General features: G+C 34.3%; 1 protein-coding gene, 1 long non-coding RNA gene and 1 other non-coding gene across 16 annotated transcripts; all 3 read right to left on the reverse strand.

Moving 5' to 3' along the window:
* Nucleotides 1–1,554: 1,554 nt before the first annotated feature.
* Nucleotides 1,555–7,051, reverse strand: LOC147408175 (mediator of RNA polymerase II transcription subunit 31-like). 14 transcript variants are annotated; one of them, XM_086437048.1, is made up of 9 exons: nucleotides 6,506–6,762; nucleotides 6,234–6,336; nucleotides 5,447–5,547; nucleotides 5,288–5,352; nucleotides 4,392–4,670; nucleotides 3,204–3,260; nucleotides 2,950–3,072; nucleotides 1,886–2,587; nucleotides 1,555–1,794 (listed from the first exon to the last, which is right to left on the reverse strand). In XM_086437048.1, the coding sequence occupies exons 1-3, from the start codon at nucleotides 6,623–6,625 to the stop codon at nucleotides 5,474–5,476; spliced, it is 297 nt and encodes a 98-aa protein (XP_086293174.1). In that variant the 5' UTR covers nucleotides 6,626–6,762; the 3' UTR covers nucleotides 1,555–1,794; nucleotides 1,886–2,587; nucleotides 2,950–3,072; nucleotides 3,204–3,260; nucleotides 4,392–4,670; nucleotides 5,288–5,352; nucleotides 5,447–5,473. The 14 variants fall into 14 exon arrangements, with proteins under 14 accessions (XP_086293174.1, XP_086293173.1, XP_086293175.1 ...); XM_086437047.1 differs by having other exon boundaries at nucleotides 4,392–5,352; XM_086437049.1 differs by lacking the exon at nucleotides 5,447–5,547 and having other exon boundaries at nucleotides 6,506–6,761.
* TRNAW-CCA (transfer RNA tryptophan (anticodon CCA)) lies at nucleotides 6,712–6,783 on the reverse strand. Its single transcript has one exon. It is a non-coding gene; the product is annotated as a tRNA-Trp (tRNA).
* An 11,679-nt stretch (nucleotides 7,052–18,730) lies between the features above and the next one.
* On the reverse strand, nucleotides 18,731–19,784 carry LOC147408177 (uncharacterized). The gene is made up of 2 exons (XR_015175828.1): nucleotides 19,392–19,784; nucleotides 18,731–18,923 (listed from the first exon to the last, which is right to left on the reverse strand). It is a non-coding gene; the product is annotated as an uncharacterized LOC147408177 (long non-coding RNA).
* Between the last annotated feature and the right edge of the window lie 2,185 nt (nucleotides 19,785–21,969).

Raw genomic sequence — 21,969 nt, forward strand, 5'->3', positions numbered from 1 at the left:
TGGGTGAGGTGTTTTTTAGTAAAGAGAGTAAGGAGGCGCGGGGGGGGGGGATATTTCTTTAAAGATCGGCCACCGCAACAGGGGAGTGGATGACGCGAGTGAGAGATTCAAATTGCGCACCACAGCGCATCCATCACCACCACGCGCCTCGCAACACCCCCACCTTGCACAGTTGCCTCTCTCTCTTCCTACTTTGCTTTTTAGTGCCTCATTAATTACGTGTGTATGCTGACGTGTCACGTGTATGGTGTAGAAAAATAGTTTGGGCTGGGCATGATGTTTCAATCATAGAATTAAGATTTCAAATCATCATTGGGTGTATGAATTATCACATAGGAAATCCAATCCAAGAACACAGAACTCTATATACCAAAGAAAAATTAACATGTGAAAAAACAAAATGAGATGCATGAATTTATATATATATATGGGAAATGTTCAGCAACAAACATTTTGGCAAAACATGGGTTAGAGGTTTTGGAATGGGCTGGTTTTTGGTGAGGATGATCTCTACGGTGAGGAGATCATCATCACCAAAAATCAGCCCTTTCCAAAACTTTCAACCCCATCAAAAATGGTTTACAAAAAATGGACGGTCCACGATTTTTCAACTTGTAAACCGGGGCTAGAAGTTTTGGAATGGGCTGATTTTTGGTGAGGATGATCTCCTCACCGTATAGAGATCATCCTCACCAAAAATCAGCCCATTCCAAAACCTCTAACCCATGTTTTGAAAAATGTTTTGCCAAAATGTTTGTTGCTGAACGGGACCCTATATATATATATATATAGGGTCCCGTTCAGCAACAAACATTTTGGCAAAACATTTTTCAAAACATGGGTTAGAGGTTTTGGAATGGGCTGATTTTTGGTGAGGATGATCTCTACGGTGAGGAGATCATCCTCACCAAAAATCAGCCCATTCCAAAACTTCTAACCCCATCAAAAATGATTTGCAAAAAATGGACGGTTCACGATTTTTCAACTTGTAAACTGGGGCTAGAAGTTTTGGAATGGGCTGATTTTTGGTGAGGATGATCTCCTCACTGTAGAGATCATCCTCACCAAAAATCAGCCCATTCCAAGATCTCTAACCCATGTTTTGCCAAAAGGTTTGTTGCTGAACGGGACCCATATATATATATATGGATTAGGATCCATATACACATAAAGCTACTCATAAAGCTACAACATGTTTTGTCTTATATGGGCAAAAATGTTTGGAATGGGCTGATTTTTTGTGAGGATGATCTATATGGTGAGTAGATCATCCTTGCCAAAAATCAGCCTATTATGAAACTTCTAGCCCCATGTTTACAAGTTGAAAAATTTTAGACCGTCCAATTTTTGTAAATCAATTTTGATGGGGTAAGAAGTTTTGGAATGGGATGATTTTTTGCAAGGATGATCCCCTCACCATAGAGATCATCCTCACAAAAAATCAGCCTATTCCGAATCTTTTTAACCATATAAGACAAAAATGTTGAAGTTTTGTGAGTAGCTTTATGTGTCTACAGAACCCCACCCTATATTACATTAACAGTAACATGCATATTAGACATTCAAAATTTCATAAATTCATTCTCTTTCTTTTGTTAAATAAAAAAAATACCTATTTTTAATAAAGAAATAAGAGATTTAAGCGAAAACATATCTGTTAAAATCAACTTCGAGGCAGCCTCAATCAAGAGATTTAAGTCCAGCAATAGTACAACCTTGCTGCCAGGATGTGCCACTGCATTGTGGAAGTTTGAATTTTGGAGAAGTTCAAGAAGGAATAAGCAATGTGGATACCTGAAACCAGCAACCAAACAAAAATCTACATTAGCTTAAGAAAATCCAACCTAAATGGACAATATAAACTATGATACACAATTTAACTCACAGGAGGAGCATGGCTCTTTAAAATTAGCTCACATCATAAATTTTGCGTACTCAGGCCGTTGCCAGTATTGAAGGTATTTCAGGTAGCCAATGAAAGCCACATCCTCAAAATAACGATTATGAGCCAAATCTGCATTAAAATTTTAAAATATACTAATTCAAGGAGATCAGTGTGGTACTAATACAAAGATTAAAATCCTTGATGACCACAAGTCCTTTAACAATGATGTATTTAACTAAACAAAACTGAAATCAGGAAAGAAATATACCATTGTAAGTGTAGTGCCAAGAGATGGGTATATCAGCTATTAAAATGTCCAAAATCCAAATATCACATCAACACATTCATAAAATTTGTCTTGAATAAATCAATCTTTGCTTACAATGACACCCCAGTTCTATTAGCAACCACACATAATCAAGGGAAAGTTAAATGTCATTGAAATAACAAGACAAGATTTGAAGTGTAGGTAAAACTTTGTAACGAGTATTTGATCAATAAAATGTATTATATGGAATGGTTCATTTTATAAAACTGCAAAAGCATACACCAAAAATCTATTTGCTATAACTAAATGAGAGTTTCCTTATTTTAATCAACTCACAGTGGATGTAAGTCGGATTAGCTAGACATTGAATAAATTCCAACTCAAGCAATAAACGTTGGCGCCCATCATCAAGATCCTTGCATAAGTCTGGTGGCCTGCATAATACACAAAATGAGATGCATGAATTTAAATAATAACCCATTATGAGAATACCGCACACTTGACAACTGAAAAATCTATTAAGCCTATACATACCACAATAAACAGGAGGGAGTTTATATTAATAATACTCCCCCCCCCCCAAAAAAAAAAAAAAAAAAAAAAAAAAAAACATTATTACATAGACATGTGCTGCCTACTGCAAAGTGAATTGGACTCAATATTTTGTAAGTCCACCCACTAGATCTACATGGCTAGAAATCGACAAGATCAGATGATGCGCCAATCAAAATTTCTTTTTTGCTTTGTAAGGTGGGAATAATATGATATATAGCTCATATAGAATGCAAATGATCACCTGGTTAAAAAAAATCTGATATAAACACTTTAATTTCTAGCCTCTGGAATCACTTGGGTAGGGTCTGTTCAATGGTGGGTCTTGACCACAATATATAAGACCTGTGTCCATTGTTGATATATTCTGCCAAGGAAGGCTATTCTGGGTGAGACCTCTAGATGGTCCTGATAAACTTTATGGACATATTTAAAAATAAAACATAAACAAAATCAGCGGACACAAAGTGAATCAAAGAATAAAGGCCAGACACTTACATGGGTGGAGTTAAAATTGCATTCTCACTGTCTTTACCAGATGTCATTCCTAACACACTTCACAAAATCAAGGTGAAGCAGAAACGTTCATCAGTTACAACCATCTTTTACACCAAATCATTCGACTATCAAAATACGTACGACGATCCACAATCAAACATATTTAAGGGAAAAAAATAACAGCGACAGCAATGCAATTACAATACATGAATATATGAATGTCGGAATTCATGTGAAGAAATTTAGCACAAGTTTTATAACATGCGTATACAAGACCAATCAACCAAAAAACAATGTGTCCATAAAATGCTTAGAAGAATGATGAGTATAAAGAAACCTTCGAAAGACAAATCAGAGCTTCACACTGTTTTCTTTTCTTTTCCTTTTTGATTGGGGCGGTGGCAAGAGGAGTCTTAAAATAGCCCCAACATGAACTAAAATAAAGGAAAAGAAAAAAAAAATTGTGATGGTTTTGGGTATGTACCAAGGTTTAAAACGTACACTGCTAAGGTCTAACAGCCAGGAGGCATAACCATCGTTTCAGTTGTAGCAGTAATTTAATGGCTTTAAATAACGACAAACACAACACAAATAAGGGGAAAAAAAAAATTCTTAATGCATTTTAAAATGAATTTTTGAATGCAAACATTCAAAATTTGAATTAAATAACATCCATTCTGTCCAAAATATTAAAATATCCGTAATCTTCTTTTTACAAAGAATAATATTCCAAAATAATGCTTCATTACTTGTGCAAATAATGACAGTTATGATAAGTAATTTGGACCAGTAATGGGATGCCATGGGTATATGGTGTTCCTGTTACAATGGTCATTATTTCCAATAGCATTGTTTCAAACAATGGTGTGAACAACATAGGTGATAATATTTAAAAGGATATTTGCAGTGATTCCATGGCTTCAAAAACAGTGAAGGTGCCAAATTAGCTAAGTTGGTAAAAGCATGTGGAGTGTTGATCCCACGACCTAGGTTCAAATCCCATTGAACCCACTTTCACATCGATTACTAACCACCTTGTTTGCTTAGCATAAAATAAAAAAAATAAAAAAAGACTTCAAAAACAGTAAGGTATTTTTGTGTATTGGTTGGGTTCGTATCATTTGGTATCAAAGCCAGAACCACATCTCGAGTTTAAACTTCAGAAGGAGAATTTTGAGTTAAGGGTACCTGGGTTCCAAAGAAGACTACCAAAGTGAAAGCCACCACCAAGTGGGCACAGACGTCAGTGGAAAGGGCGACTTGGGAGCTTAAAAAACAAGGCTACCAGAGTCCAGAGCAGGCCTTTGAGGACATCGAAATGAAATGTGGTGTATTATTGTCCCTCCCAAAGTACACTTTTGAAAATTGTCCTGAGACCGACATAATTCAACAATTGTATGTGACTCTTCCAAGCCATCTTGGCATCATTTGTGAACGAGACAAGCTGGGAAACCGATACGTACCAATCTGCACAAGTTGGGAGTAATGTAGTTGAAGTGCATCTCATGTATTAGATCATTTGTTAGAAGTGCTCATTTGATTGTGGGAATTATGGGTGTCCTATGTGGAACATTCCACAAAAATAATTTTGAAAGCTGGCGCCTAAACAACTAAGAGGCCCGAATACTTCGGTTACCATAATAAATGAATAAATAAATAAATAAGGCCTTAACCACTTAGAAATCCCCCCCAATATTTCATAACTGATACTAAAGGGGCCAACTTGTGCCTTGTTAAATAAAAAATAAAATGATTGGCTTGAGCCCTGATACCATTTGCCTAGCCGTCATGAACAGTTTTAACATGGAAAGTGATCATATAAAGAGAGAGGAATCTACAGCATCATCCTCAGAGCCATCGTGATGAATAACATCCCTGTAATTGACAAACTACTGAATATTTTCACAGTATATTTCCTCGTATAGCTTACAATCTATATTATCAGACAATAACTAGTTTTACTAGCCTTAAATAGACCACTCCACAATACCAAAAATGTCTACAAAATAAGATGTTATAATTGACACACAAGTAACTAACACTAGAAAAGCTATATATCAACAAGGATCCAGAATAAAGCTTACCTAAGTAATCCACACTGGATATCTTGTTGTGTATTCAAACGAAATGCGGGAGACACTCACCGTAACTGATGCACCAAACATGAATATAATCACTAAATCATCATGAGGCAACCCTACCAAATACCATTTGAACAATCTGAAGTCTGATTAGTGAGGAACTGATTAGAGTGAATTTTGCACAACGGATCACTGCAGAACTGGCCTAGATCTAAGAGGATGGTCATGTGTTAAATTCACGATACAGGGTGTATATTTCGGACCTGTAACAAGTCAAGAAAGTCCTTCATTAAAATATAGCTTGACAATGTGTGAACTTAGTCAGCTTAGTCTCCAAACACAGATCATCAATACTTTTCCTCAACAACACTGGTTCATCCAAAGTAACCCAAACCTCCTACAACTTATAAATTTATAATGTTTTTACTCTTCCATGTCAGCTTACAGAGAGGAAATATCCCTGTACATGTCCAATGATCAACTACACATCATCAGGAAAAGAATAGTAATTTCGAATATAGTAATAGATGGCCTATAATGCTTCTAATTCTAAAAATGCAGCTACAAACATATGAGGCTGATTGAATGAGATGTAAACAGGGCAGAGAAGGTGAAATGTGAAACTTAAAGAAACATTAAAAAAAAAATTTAATAGAAACATACAGTATTAAAATAAACAAATACATAGACATCTCGGCCTTCGTGGGCGCCGAGAGCCTGAGACAGGACAAGAAACAAGATTTGAAAACCATGACCTGACATTAGAGTGCCTGGACCCCTCTGAAGTTGAGATATTTAGGGAAACAAAAAACAAAAAATTTAAAGAAAGACCTTTTATTGGGAATTAGGGATTCCCAAACTGAACACATCTCTAACCTCTTCTTCCTATCATCAATTTCTCATGAAATAAATGTAAAAAAAGACGATAACAGGAGGGAGGGGGGGTTACCTTGAACGGCGCCCATTTCCTTCTCGACTTTGGCCTGCATCTCGCGAAGAGCACCAGCTTTTTCTTCGATTTCCTTCAATCTCTTCTTCATGCCCTCCAGCTTCTGCAAAGACACACAACAACGACAAGAACTACATCAATTACGGCTTATTTCATAATTTCCGCCATTGAAAAAGGTAAAGTGAGAAATTTGGGCAAAACCAAAAATTCAGAGAAGTTAGGATAGGGAAACAGAGAAATAAAAGAACACGAACAGAGAGAGCGAGAGAGACCTCCTTGGAATTAGATTCCTCTTCTTCAACCCTAGTAGACATATCAACATCGGGATCCATCTCTCCTTCATCTGGTATATCTCCTCCGTACACTTCGTGCTTCGCTATGTTCTTGATCATGCTCCATTAATGGATCTCTCTCTCTCTCTCTCTCTGCGATGGAGTCATTTTCAAAAATAAAAATAGGAGGGATTGTTTGGGGAATTTGAACCCGACGTGAATCGAACACGCAACCTTCTGATCTGGAGTCAGACGCGCTACCATTGCGCCACGGATCCCTTGTTGGTTTTTATGCAAACATTACTTGTTATTGTTGATTACAAGAGAGAATCATATCAATCTCCATTTTCTTCCCAAAAGACTATGTTCCGAGGAAAATTAAGGAGGATGAGAATTTGATGAGGACTCAGCAAACTACAAGCCTATTAGAAATCAGTCTCAATTGCCCACCAAGGAATGAGGTAATTCTAGAAGGTGAGAGAGATACCATAATATCGATCGACCTTTAAGTAGGATTTTCAAGGCTGCTAAGAGATGGAAGTAGATACCAAAGAAATTGAAGATATAGGAAGGCACCTCCAAATTTTTTTTGGAGGCACTTAGTTCATATTATGAATCTTCTTCAAAAGACCAAGGAAACAAATTTTGATTCTACAAAACAAACCAAATTTAAAAATTCAATTGTAAATAGCATTTTTTTAGTTACCAATATTTTGAAAATAATAGTCATATTTAAGTTCAAAACTCAAATTTGGTTTTCTAACCACATCTTTACTAAAACAATTTTATTATTATATCCAATCCCAAATTCTAACGATAAGACATCGTTGAAATTGAAGATGTCTATTACTTTACGTTTAAAACATTGGTTTATAATAATAAGCATAGTCACAAAATTCTCCGATTTTTTTTTTTTTAAATACATAAAATCCTCTGAATTAAGGGTTAGCCGATTAATTTGGTGAATGGGCAAATTGAGCTATAATCCCTCAATTAATCATGAAACATGGTATTTTTACCATTCACCTCCAAAATTATAGTTTTTTCAACATTCAAACATAAAAAAGAAGATAGGATTTAGAGAGAAATTGAAGATGATAGCTTCTGGTAAGAAATCCAATAAAATATTTTATATAATCTCTAAATTTTTGCCGATTTTTTCACAAAAATTTTTGATTTAAATTCATCAAACCCTCACCGAATAATTACCAAATCCGAACTTTATTACTATGACGATAAGTACATTTGTTCTTTGCTAGGCCTTCTTAGATATCAATTTCACTCATGTCTTTCTCATTGTTATTAATTTAATGACCAAAATATACATGATCATATTCAAGCAACTTTGAGTTGTCCATAATTCAGGAGAGTTTCTATCAAGCAAAGAGATGTGTGCAATGCATTGTCCTCGATCTTGGTATGGATGGGCCTGATCCAATTGTCCTTGAAGTTTCAACAATTATTTTATATTTTAGGATAAATCGATCACATCCACTACATAGGCATCTTTCAGAAAGGAAAATCTTTGTCTTGCGTAATTGCTTTGAAATGAATAATTTGCATAGCTCATGTTGACAAACCCTGAAAAAATTAGGGTGATATCTGCATACTCCATCCACAGCCTCTCCCCCCCCCACCCCAATTGACCTCAACCGTCTTTAATGGATTTGTGAAAAATTACCCAAATATCTCATCTCCAATATCTAACCAAAAACCCTCATATTTTCCTAAACTAGTCATCTTCATTAAATAATTTTCTCCCTCATCCATCCTCAAGACTTGGTTTACTTCAGAAGTAGAAAAGCGGATGGAATTTAAGATAGAAAAATCAATGGTTCTCTAAAAGGAGTTAAGTTGAGGATGGAAAGGGGATTAAAGAAGAGGTTGAATAGATTAAAAATAATTTACCATTGAGAATGAAATGCTTGAATGGATTAAAAGGATATTTGGCTTAAGATTGAATATGAGGGTATTTAGGTCATTTTTCATGACTATTTGAGAAGACCGAGGTCAATTGGGCATGTCATCATTGGGAAAGCATAGGAGGTATCTCAAATACTCTGTAAAACGTGTCGGGGCATGTCTAAATCATGCCAAAATTGTATACATATAGAATGAAAATTATCAAAACTCTCCTTGCAATGTTAAGAAATCAAATCAGCCAAATATATATAATGTCGTTTTTATTTTATATGAATGTGGTTCCGGACCCATTGGCCCAACTAGTAGGGTGGGGAGGTAATTGGCCTCTTAGAGCACCATATCAAGTCTAAATCTCTCAGGTACATACAATATTCCACAAATCAAACATAACAGAAAAATTGGGATAAATCTTTGTGGGTGGCCAACAAGGGGTTTAAACTCAAGAACTCTCCATTTTTAGAGGGATGCATTGGCCACTACACCCAATGCTCATTAGTTGAGTTGCGTTTGTTAGTAAGCATAAGTTAAAAATATGGCAAAAGTTCACAATTATTTGAATTTGTAAATAGAAAATTCTGTACAAAATATAAACAATAAAAATAAATAAATAAAAAGATTTTGTATTTTCATGTTAAAGATGATTTTAATTTGTAAGCTCCAAAAATTTATGGATTTTATCAAGCCTTCTAAAATTTGGCATATGATACATTTGTTTAGAAAATGAAAATTTTGCATACAATTCACGAACTTGCAATCAATAACCCAACTTATCCTTTGTTATCAAATCCAACTGCTAGAAGTCATTAACATTTTATGTACTCTGCAATATTGACAACAAACATTTATTTAGTCATTTATTATAATAACATATCGAAAAATAGGAAATTTGTTAAAGTTGAAGATTTCTCTCTCAAGATAACATGAAGGACACATTATGCAGCCATAAAGCCATTATCATATATCAGTTTATTTGGATAAAGTAGTAACTGAAACATGGTGTACCTTCATGGAGTGGTGATGCCTGCAAAACAAAGCAAAGAATAAAAAAAATTAGGAAATCTCATTTTAACTTCTGAGGTCCCACAAGACCAAAGTACATAAAATATATGATTTAACAGTTGAATATTAATTACAAATGATTATTTCATTTAGTATCCTCCCAAATCTTGAGAAATTGAAATTTTCTTTAACTAAAAAAAATGTTTTCTTTGCAATCATACACAATGTCCTATGTAAGCATAGTTTTAAAACTCGTCCAAGATGTATTGCCTGAGTCGGCTCGGTATCAGGCAGTGATGAGACGAACAGACAAGTCAATGTATTAGACGAGATTTAAAACTTCACGTTCATTTTTCTCATTGAACGAGGCGTCTCAAATGTATCAAAAAACTCGTCCAAGACGATTCGATCTCGTTCCCGGATGAGACGAGACGTCAAAACGAGTTTTAAAATCATGTATGTAAGAAAATCATAGAGTGAGAGGGAGATTACTTCCACACTTGTAATGCCGAGGGACCATCCTTCCGCATCCTTGAATGAGTCTTATGGCTCGATTGAGGTCTATGAGGGCTGCTATCTTTGGTGTAATTTCGGGGCATACGCATTCAAGATGGCTAACCCTAACACGCTCACAACACTCTGGTGTGGGAACCTTTCCGTGCACCACTGGCTCACATGCCTTAATCCCAAGTGCCTTCTCCTCTGTACACTTAAACGAAGCACATACCATCCTCACCTCCCACGTCCCCACAACAACCAACCCAAACAAGAGCATGAAGGCCATTGAACTCTCTCGCATTCCTCTCATTTTTTTTTTCACACACAAGCCTCTAACACAGCCCACTCAACCATGTAAATAGGAGAAAATGCTCTCACGGGCACCACTATTCAAGCTCACATTACTTTTTGACTTTCACAAGAGTTCACAATCTTTTCCAAACCTTTTATTTGTTTTTACATACAATAAAATACATATACTGACCAAAGATTTGTCTTTAAAGCCTTGTTTGGTATACTTGAAAATTCTCAATTAAACTATAATAAAATGTTTCAATCCTTGGGTACTTGGTTGTCCTACCGTAAATCACAATAAATTTTGTTGATTCTCTATTATTCTTTGCCTACAATCAATATTGTTCCTTACGAATTACTGCAAAACAAAAGATATTGCTCTGGAAAGAGTTAAATGGGAGAACAAAATTCATTTAGTCCACCCCAAATCTTTCGGATAAGCCATGAGGATAAAGATGAATTCCTACACACACACACACACACACAAAAGATTAAAAAAGCACTAAAAACATAAATTTACGATTTTTTGAGATTTCATAAGTGGAGACATTAAGATATTTATATACATACAAAATTTTGTGTTGAAAATTGAAAGGTCTTTATAAACTTTGTGAGGAAGGTAAATTTTTATAGGATTTCTTAGAGTAAAATAATGGAAATCACTAATAATTGTGATGATTTATGTATGATCTGGGAAGGGAAACCAAGCATCCACGATATTAATTTATGTCCATCCGTTAAAGAGATTGATCAACCAAGCACATTTAAGTATTTGACCATAATTTTAAAAATCAGTTTTTTTGGATAAATTAATTTGGACATCAAAATTGAAACTTTTGGAATAGATAGATACTTCTTATAGTGTTTGATAGCTGGTGAGATGAAAGAAGTGGCGAGCTGGTCAAAATGGAGTACAGATTTTCTGTCGAGGAACGTGGGTGCTAAGTTGTCAAATGAATAGCACACAAACACGTGTCCAGAGAGTCTTGACATATCTAAATATTTCAGGTTTAACCCTCCGAATTTATTAATTTCAATTTTAAATCTCTTTTTCAAACCTTATTTTTAAAACTCGAAAACTCAACTTGACTCGACGTGTCATGAATGTCTGGAGTCAATCGGTAGTTAACTCAACCAAATCAAATTAAAATATTTAATTATTTTAAGTGCACTTTGCCCCATGCATTTTCTCCCCAAATTAAATCAGTCATTGTAAAATCTATTACTCCTCTTCAATCTTAAAATCTACTTATGCAATCCTTCCAACTTACAAAAACAATACGATTGTAATGGAAGTAGAAGATGCTCATCAACCAATTGCAATCGGAAAATGATCTTAAAGATGTTAATGTTAAAGTCTTGATGATGAAGTAAAATATCATGATTTTAAAACTCATTTTGACTTCTTGTCTCGTCCATGGACAATACTTAGTCGTCTTGGATAAGTTTTTCAATATTTTTGAATTGTCTTGTTCAACAATGACAAAAATAAAACATGAGTTTTAAATCTGGTCCGATACATTCGACTTGTCTATCCATCTCATTGGTGGACAATACGAAGACATATCAGACAAGTCGTCTCGGTCTCGAACAATATTTAAAACCATGGTAGAAATTGAAGAAGATTGAGAAATCAAACTCGAACATATTAAACATGTTTTCTGATTAGAGGATAAATTATTTTTTTACCATCGTGTCGTGAGGTTTAAATTTAGAGAAGTATACTCTATTTTAGTTGGGGATTTAGGATCATACCTAGTAAATGTAATGGATTAAACTATAAATATTGAGATATTATAATACATATCTCAATGTACACGTGGTTGTATGTTGTTCATTTAACATCTTAGCATCCACTTTCCTTGAACAACAAATCTGGACTCATCAAAATTGGGGTAGGAACGAAGACATTTCTTAGTGTAGGCATGATCATTACCTAGGACTGGTTGATTTTGATAGTCAAATGAGATGTTTTTGTTGAGATACACTTTGGAAAGACCATGGGTCCTAATAGTTGATGGATAAATGTCACTTTGTCTTGTCTTTTTATACTTTTCCCCTCAATATACCCCACATGAAGACTTTCTCACATACTCTTGTGACCACACAAATCAAATGTAATAAACCTTGATTTAGAACCTTAAAATCAAATTCAACGATATAAGTGCCAACTTAACTAAGTTCATTTTTATATTGAAAGTGATGTGTGCAATGCAGCCTCCTCAGTCTTGGTATGGATGGGCTTGATTCAATTGTCCATGAAGTTTCAAAAAGTATTTCATCTATTAGGATCGGATCGATCACTTCTACTAAATAAGCATCTTTTAGAAAGGAAAATCTTTGTCTCACATGATTGGTTTGAAATGAATAATTTGCATAGCTCATGTTGACAAACCCTGAAAAAATTAGGGTGATATTGGCATACTCCATCCATATTTTGTTGAATATTTGAGATACTTTTATGTTTCAACCCGATATAATGCCCCCCCGTTGGTCACAACTGTCTTTAATAGATTTGTGAAAAATTACCTAAATGTCTCATCTCCAACATCTAGCCAAAAATCCTCATATTTTCCTAACTCAGTCATCTTCATTAAATAATTCTCTCCCTCATCCATCCTCAAGATTTAGTCTACTTCAAAAGTAGAAAAGATGATGGAATTTAAGATAGAAAAATCAATGATTCTCAATAAGGAGTTAAGGTGAGGTTGGAAATGGGATTAAAGAAGAGGTTGAATAAATTAAAAATAATTTACCATAGAGAATGAAGTGCTTGAATGGATTAAAAGGACATTTGGCTTAAGGTTGAATATGAGGGTATTTAGGTCATCTTTCATTACTCTATTAGAGAAGACCGGGGTCAAGTGGGCATGTCATCATTTTGAAAGCATAGGAGGTATCTCAAATACTCTGTTAAATGTGGAGTGGCATGTCTAAATCATGCCAAAATTGTATACATACATAATGAAAATTATCAAAATTCTCCTTGTCAATATTAAGAAATCAAATCGGCCAAATATATGTAGTGTTTTTTTTCATATATTTATGAACGTGGTTCCAAACCCGTTGGCCCAACTAGTAAGGTAGGGAAGCAACTGGCCTCTTAAAGTACCATATTGTATTCAAATCCCTCAAATACATACAATACCCCACAAACCACACATACAAGAAAAGCATAGATAAATCCTTGTGAGTGGCCAACGAGGGGATTAAACTCAAGAACTCTTTCTTTTTGGAGGGATGCCTTGGCCACTGCACCCAACGCTCATTAGTTTTGTCGTGTTTATTAGTAAGCATAAGTTAAAAAATATGGCAATAGTTCACAATACTTAGAATTTGTAAATAGAAAATTCTGTACAAAGTACAAACAATAAAAATAAAATAAATAAATAAATTTTGTACTTTCATGCTAAAGATGATTTTAATCTGTAAGCTCCAAAAATTTGTGGATTTTATCAAGCTTTGTCAAATTTGGCATATAATACATTTGTTTAGAAAATGAAAATTTTGCATACAATTTAGGAACTTGCAATCAATGATCCAACTTATCCTTTGTTATCAAATCCAATTACTAGAAATCATTAACATTTTATGTACTCTGCAATATTGACAACAAACATTTATTTAGTCATTTATTATAATAACATATCAAAAAATGGGAAATTTGTTACAGTTGAAGATTTCTCTCTCAAGATAACATGAAGGACACATTATACAGCTATAAAGCCATTATCGTATATGGGTTTATGGGGCTAAAGTAGTAATTGAAACATGGTGTACCTTCATGGAGTGGTGATGCCTACAAAAACAAAGAATGAAAAAATTAGAAAATCTCATTTTAACTTCTGAGTTCCACAAGACTAAGTACATGAAATATATGATTTAACAATTGAATATTAATTAGAAATGATTATTTCTTGTAGGAGGATGGATGGACAAGTCAATGTATTGGACGGGATTTAAAACCTCATGTTCATTTTTTTCATTGTTGAACGAGACGTTTTAAACGTATACGAAAACTCATCCAAGACGACTCAGTCTCGTTCTCGGACGAGACGAGACGAGACGTCAAAATGAGTTTTAAAATCATGTGTGTAAGAAAATCATAGACAATGAGTAGGAGATTACTTCCACACTTTTAGTGCCGAGGGACCATCCTTCCACACCCTTGAATCATTCTTATGGCTCGATTGAGGTCTATGTGGGGTGCTACCTTAGGTGTAATTACGGGGCATACGCACTCAAGATGGCTAACCCTAACACGCACACAACACTCTGGTGTGGGATCCTTTCCGTACACCACTGGCTCACATGCCTTAACACCAAGTGCCAACTCCTCCATACACTTAAACGAAGCACATGCCATCCTCACCTCCCACGTCCCCACAACAGCTAACCCAAACAAGAGCATGAAGGCCATTGAACTCCCTCGCATTCCTCTCATTTTTTTTTCACATACATGCCTCTAACACACCACACTCAACCATATAAATAGTAGAAAATGCTCTCATTGGCACCACAAGTGCAATTCACATTACTTTTCGACTTTCACAAGAGTTCACAATCTTTTCCAAACCTTTTATTTGTTCTTACATACAATTAAATACATATATTGACCAAAGATTTGTCTTTAAGACTTTGTTTGGTATACTTGAAAATTCTCAATTCAACTAGAATAAAATGTTTCAGTCCTTGTGGATTCTCGATTATTCTTTGCCTACAATCAATATTGTTTCTTATGAATTGTCGCATAACAAAAAATGTTGCTCTAGAAAGAGTTAAATGAGAGAACAAAATTCATTTAACCCACCCTAAATCTTTAGGACAAGGCATAAGAATAAAGATGAATTCTTACACACACACACACACACACACAAAATCAAGATTAAAAAAGCACTAAAAACATCACAACTTTATGATTTTTTGCAGGTTTATTAAGTGGATATCTTAAGATATTTATACGCGTACAAAATTTTGTGTTGAAAATTGCAAGTTCTTTAAAAACTTAATGAGGTAGGTAAATTTTTATAGCATTTCTTAGGTGAGCGGGTCAAAATGGAGTACAGATTTGTTGTTGAGGAACGTGGGTGCTAAACTGTCTAATGAATAGCACACAAAAACGTGTCCAGAGAGTCTTGAGATACCTAAATATTTCAGGTTTAATCCTCCGAATTTATTAATTTCAACTTTAAATCTCATTTTTAAACTCGAAAACTCAACTTGACTCGATGTGACACGAATGTCGAGTCATCCGGCAGTCAACTCAATTGAATCAAACTAAAATATTTAATGACTTTAAGTGCCCTTTGCCCCGTGCATTTTTTCCCAAAATCATTGTAAGATTTATTGCTCCTCTTCAATCTTAAAATCTACTTATGCAACATTTCTAACTTACAAAAACAATACGATTGTAAAGGAAGTAGTAGATGGTTTTGAAACATAAAACGGACTTTTACAAGAAGTTGAAGTGGATAGAAATTGAGTGATTTAAGGAACTCTGAAGATAGAATAGTAAAGGGTTTTCAAGAGATTGAAATCAATGGTTTGAATTTTAAAGATAGGATTGAATACATTAAAGAGCTTGAAGATGGTGGATAAGGGACAGAAATAAGTGTTTTTTTAAGAAATTTTGGGGCAAAAAATGGGGGTTTGGACAGATGTGTTTTTAACTCGGTCCATTTGACTCAGACGAGTTTTTTACTTGACTTGGTCAACTTTCTAAGACTTGATTCATCTTGGAATCAAATCAAGTCGGCTTAACAAGTTTTAAAAATATGGTTGTAACCATAGTTACCAAATTCAGACTTGTTAATTATTCGGCTGGGGTTCAATTCTGTTAATTTGGAAAAGTTTCATAAAAATGGACTAAAATATTGAGGGATTTAGAAATAATTTTTTTAGATAATTAATTAGGATTTGTTAATTGTTCACCAAATGTTATTCTATTTGGTGATTAAATGTAAATTATCCATTAATTTGTTGACCCTTCACAAAATTCTGAGAATTTTGTGATTATGGTTCAAACTTCAAACAAAGGATATTTCCAAAATCAAAAGAACAAGTCTCTCCTCCGCTCTCTCCCAAATGACATCTCAATCAATAGAAACATTATAGAGAATCTAAGAATCCGAGCCTTTTTGGTACTCTTAAGATGCTCATCGACCAATTGCAATCGGAAAATGATCTCAAAGATATTAATGTTAAAGTCTTGATGTTGAAGTAAAAAATCATGGCTTTAAAACTCGTTTTGACTTCTCGTCTTGTCCATGAACAAGACCAAGTTGTCTCAAATAAATTTTCCAATATTTTTGAGATGTCTCATTCAACAATAACAAAAATAAATCATGAGTTTTAAATCTCATCTGATACATTTGACATGTCTATCCATCACATTGGTGGACAATACGAAGATATATCGGACGAGTCGTCTCGGTCTTGGACAATACTTAAAACCATGGTAGAAATTGAAGAAGATTGAGGAATCAAACCCAAACATATTGAACATGTTTTCTGATTAGAGGATAAATTATAATTTTACTATCGTGTCGTGAGATTTAAATTTAGAGAAGTATGCTCTATTTTAGTTGGGGATTTAGGATCATACCTAGTAAATATAATGGATTAAACTACAAATATTAAGATATTACAATACATATCTCAAAGTACATGTGTTTGTATATCGTTCATTTAACATCATAGCATCCACTTTCCTTAAACAACAAATCTGGACTCATCAAAATGGGGTTAGGTACAAAGAAATTTCTTAGTGTAGGCATGTGATCATTACCTAAGACTGGTTGATTTTGATAGTCAAATGAGACGTTTTTGTTGAGATACACTCTGGAAAGACTATGGGTCCTAAAAGTGAATGGATAAATGTCACTTTGTCTTGTCTTTTTATATTTTTCCTCTTTGTAGACCCCACATGAAGACTTTCTCTCATACTTTTGTGGCCACACCAATCAAATGTAATAAACCTTGATCTAAAATTTTAAAATCAAATCTGACCATATAAGTGCCAACTTAACTAAGTTCATTGTTATATTCAAGCAACTTTGAGTTGCCCATAATTCAAGAGAGTTTCTATCAATTGTTTGGGTTTCTATCAGGCAAAGTGATGTGTGCAATACAGCGTCCTCGGTCTTGGTATGGATGGGCATGATCCAATTGTCCTTGAAGTTTCAACAAGTATTTCATCTATTAGGATCGGATCAATCACATCCACTAAATAAGTATCTTTTAGAAAGGAAAATCTTTGTCTTGAGTGATTGCTTTGAAATGAATAATTTGCATAGCTCATGTTGACAAACCCTGAAAAAATTAGGGTGATATCAGCGTACTCCATCCATATTTTGTTGATTATTTGAGATACTTTTATGTTTTAAACCGACAGCATGCCCCCTGGCCTCAACCGTCTTTAATAGATTTGTGAAAAATTACCTAAATATCTCATCCCCAACATCTAGCCAAAAATCCTCATGTTTTCCTAAACCAGTCATCTTCATTAAATAATTTTCTCCCTCATCCATCCTCAAGATTTGGTCTACTTCAGTAGTAGAAAAGATGATGGAATTTAAGATAGAAAAATCAATGATTCTCTAAAAGGAGTTATGGTGAGGTTGGAAATGGGATTAGAGAAGAGATTGAATAGATTAAAAATAATTTATCATAGAGAACGAAGTGCTTGAATGGATTAAAAGGATATTTTGCTTAAGGTTGAATATGAGGGTATTTAGGTCATTTTCATTACTCTATTAGAGACGACCGAGGTCAAGTGGGCATGTCATCATTTTGGAAGTGTAGGAGGTATCTCAAACATTGTGTAAAACGTGGAGGGCCATGTCTAAATTACACCAAAATTGTATACATACATAATGAAAATTATCAAAACTCTCTTTGTCAATATTAAGAAATCAAATCGACTAAATATATATAGTGTTGTTTTATTTTTATGAATGTGGTTCCGGACCCATTGGCCCAACTAGTAGGGTGGGGAGGCAATTGACCTCTTAAAGCACCATATCGCGTCCAAATCCCTGAGATACATACAATACCCCACAAACCACACATACCAGAAAAACAGAGATAAATTCTTATGAGTAATCAACGAGGGGCTCAAATTCAAGAACTCTCCCTTTTTGAAGGGATGCCTTCACCACTGCACCCAATGCTCATTGATTGTGTTGTGTTTTTTTGTAAGCATAAGTTAAAAATATGACAAAAGTTCACAATAATTTGAATTTGTATATAGAAAGTTATGTAGAAAATACAAACAATAAAAATAAAATAAATAAAAAAGATTTTGTATTTTCATGTTAAAGATGATTTTAATCCGTAAGCACCAAAAATTTATGGATTTTATCAAGCCTTCTAAAATTGGCATATGATACATTTGTTTAGAAAATGGAAATTTTGCATACAATTCAAGAACTTGCAATCAATGATCCAACTTATCCTTTGTTATCAAATTCAATTGCTAGAAATCATTAACATTTTATGTACTCTGCAACATTGACAACGAACATTTATTTAGTCATTTATTATAATAACATATCGAAAAATAGGAAATTTGTTACAGATGAAGATTTCTCTCTCAAGATAACATGAAGGACACATTATGCAGCCATAAAGCCATTATCGTATATCGGTTTATTTGGATAAAGTAGTAACTGAAACATGGTGTACCTTCATGGAGTGGTGATGCCTGCAAAACAAAACAAAGAATAAAAAAATTAGGAAATCTCATTTTAACTTCTGAGCTCCCACAAGACCAAGTACATAAAATATATGATTTAACAGTTGAATATTAATTAAAATGATTATTTAATGTAGTATCCTCCCAACTTTTGAGAAATTGAAATTTTCTTTCACTAAAAAAAATTGTTTTCCTTGCAATCATATACAATGTCCTATGTAAGCATAGTTTCAAAACTCGTCCAAGATGTATCGCCTGAGTCGTCTCTGTATCAGGCAATGATGAGACGAAGAGACAAGTCAATGTATTGGATGAGATTTAAAACCTCACGTTCATTTTTCTCATTAAACGAGGCGTCTCAAATGTATCGAAAAACTCGTCCAAGACAATTCGACCTCGTTCCCGGATGAGACGAGACGTCAAAACGAGTTTTAAAATCATGTATGTAAGAAAATCATAGAGTGAGAGGGAGATTACTTCCACACTTGTAATGCCGAGGGACCATCCTTCCGCATCCTTGAATGAGTCTTATGGCTCGATTGAGGTCTATGAGGGCTGCTACCGTTGGTGTAATTTCGGGGCATACGCACTCAACATGGCTAACCCTAACACGCTCACAACACTCCGGTGTGGGAACCTTTCCGTGCACCACTGGCTCACATGCCTTAACCCCAAGTGCCTTCTCCTTCATACACTTAAATGAAGCACATGCCATCCTCACCTCCCACGTCCCCACTACAATCAACCCAAACAAGAGCATGAAGGCCGTTGAACTCCTTCGCATTCCCCTCATTTTGTTTGTCACACACAAGCCTCTAACACACCCCACTCAACCATATAAATAGTTGAAAATGCTCACTTTGGCACCACTATTGCAATTTGCATTACTTTTCGACTTTCACAAGAGTTCAAAATCTTTTCCAAACCTTTTATTTGTTCTTACATACAATCAAATACATAAATTGACCAAAGATTTGTCCTTAAGGCCTTGTTTGGTATACTTGAAAATCCTCAATTCAATTAGAATAAAATGTTTCAGTCCTTGGGTACTTGGTTGTCTTATTGCAAATCACAGTAAATTTTGTGGATTCTCGATTATTCTTTGCCTACAACCAATATAACACCTTAGGTATTGTCGCTAACAAAAGATGTTGCTCTGGAAAGAGTTAAATGAGAGAAAAAAATTCATTTAACCCACGCTAAATCTTCAAGATAAGCCATGAGGATAAAGATGAATTCCTACACACACACAAAATCAAGATTAAAAAAGTAATAAAAATATCGCAAATTTATGATTTTTTGTAGGCTTAATAACTGGAGATCTTAAGATATCTATAGGCATACAAATAAAATTTTGTCTTCAAAATTGCAAGGTCTTTATAAACTTCATGAGAAATCTAAATTTTTATAAGATTTCTTAGGAGAAAATACAGGCAATCACAAATAATTGTAAAGATTTATGTCTGACCTTGGAAGGGAAACCAAGCATCAACGATATTAATTTATGTCAATCTACTAAAGAGATTGATCAACCAAGCACATTTAATTATTTGACCATTCTTTTAAAAATCAGTTTTTTGGATAAATTAATTTGGACATCAAGATTGAAACTTTTGGAATAGATAGCTACTTCTAATAGTGCTTGATAGCTTATGAGATGAAAGAAGTGGTGAGCTGATCAAAATGGCGTGCAGATTTGTTGTTGAGGAACGTGGGTGGTAAGCTGTCAAATGAATACCACACAAACACGTGTCCAGAGAGTCTGGAGATATCTAAATATTTCAGGTTTGACCCTCCGAATTTATTAATTTCAACTTTAAATCTCTTTTTGAAACCTTATTTTTAAAACTCGAAAACTCAACTTGACTTGACGTGACACGAATGTCCATCGAGTGGAGTCATTCGATAGTCAACTCAACCGAATCAAACTAAAATATTTAATGACTTTAAGTGCCCTTTGCCCCATGCATTTTCTCCCCAAAATCAGTCATTGTAAGATTTATTGGTCCTCTTCAATCTTAAAATCTATTTATGCAACCTTTCCAACTTACAAAAACAATACGATTGTAAAGGAAGTAGAAGATGGTCATTAAACAATTGCAATCGGAAAATGATCTTAAAGATGTTAAAGTCTTGATGATGAAGTAAAAATCATGGTTTTAAAACTCATTTTGACTTCTCTTCTCGTCCATGAACAAGACCGAGTTGTCTCAGATAAGTTTTTCAATATTTTTGAGTCATCTCGTTCAACAATGACAAAAATAAATCATGAGTATTAAATCTTGTCCGATACGTTTGACTTGTCTATCCGTCTCATTGGTGGACAATACGAAGACATATCGGACGAGTCTTCTCGGTCTCGGACAATATTTAAAACCATGGTAGAAATTGAAGAAGATTGAGGAATCAGACTCGAACATATTGAACATGTTTTCTGATTAGAGGATAAATTATTTCTTTACTATCGAGTTGTGAGGTTTAAATTTAGAGAAGTATGCTCTATTTTAGTTGGGGATTTAGGATCATACCTGGTAAATGTAATGGATTAAACTATACATATTAAGATATTATAATGCGTATCTCAATGCATACGTGTTTGTATATTGTTCATTTAACATCTTAGCATCCACTTTCCTTCAACAAAAAATCTGGACTCATCAAAATGGGGGTAGGAACTAAGAAATTTCGTAGTGCAGGCATATGACCATTACCTAAGACTAGTTGATTTTGATGGTCAAATGAGATGTTTTTGTTGAGATGCACTTTGGAAAGACCATGGGTCCTAATGGTGGATGGATAAATGTCACTTTGTGTTGTCTCTTTATATTTTTCCTCTCAGTAGACCCCACATGAAGATTTTATCTCAGACTCTCGTGACCTTACCAACCAAATGTAATAAACTCTGATTTAGAACTTTAGTGAGTGCCAACTTAATTAAGTTGATAAAGACATATGAAGTGTTAATTTTCACGTATTATTAAAAAAAAATTAATAAAATAATTATTTCATAAAAAAAATCGAATTTATTGTAAATTACTAAAATAATAATAAACCG

The sequence above is a fragment of the Akebia trifoliata genome, chromosome 3, assembly GCF_017979445.1.
Source record: "Akebia trifoliata isolate Shusen 1 chromosome 3, ASM1797944v1, whole genome shotgun sequence".
Taxonomy (NCBI): Eukaryota; Viridiplantae; Streptophyta; class Magnoliopsida; order Ranunculales; family Lardizabalaceae; genus Akebia; species Akebia trifoliata.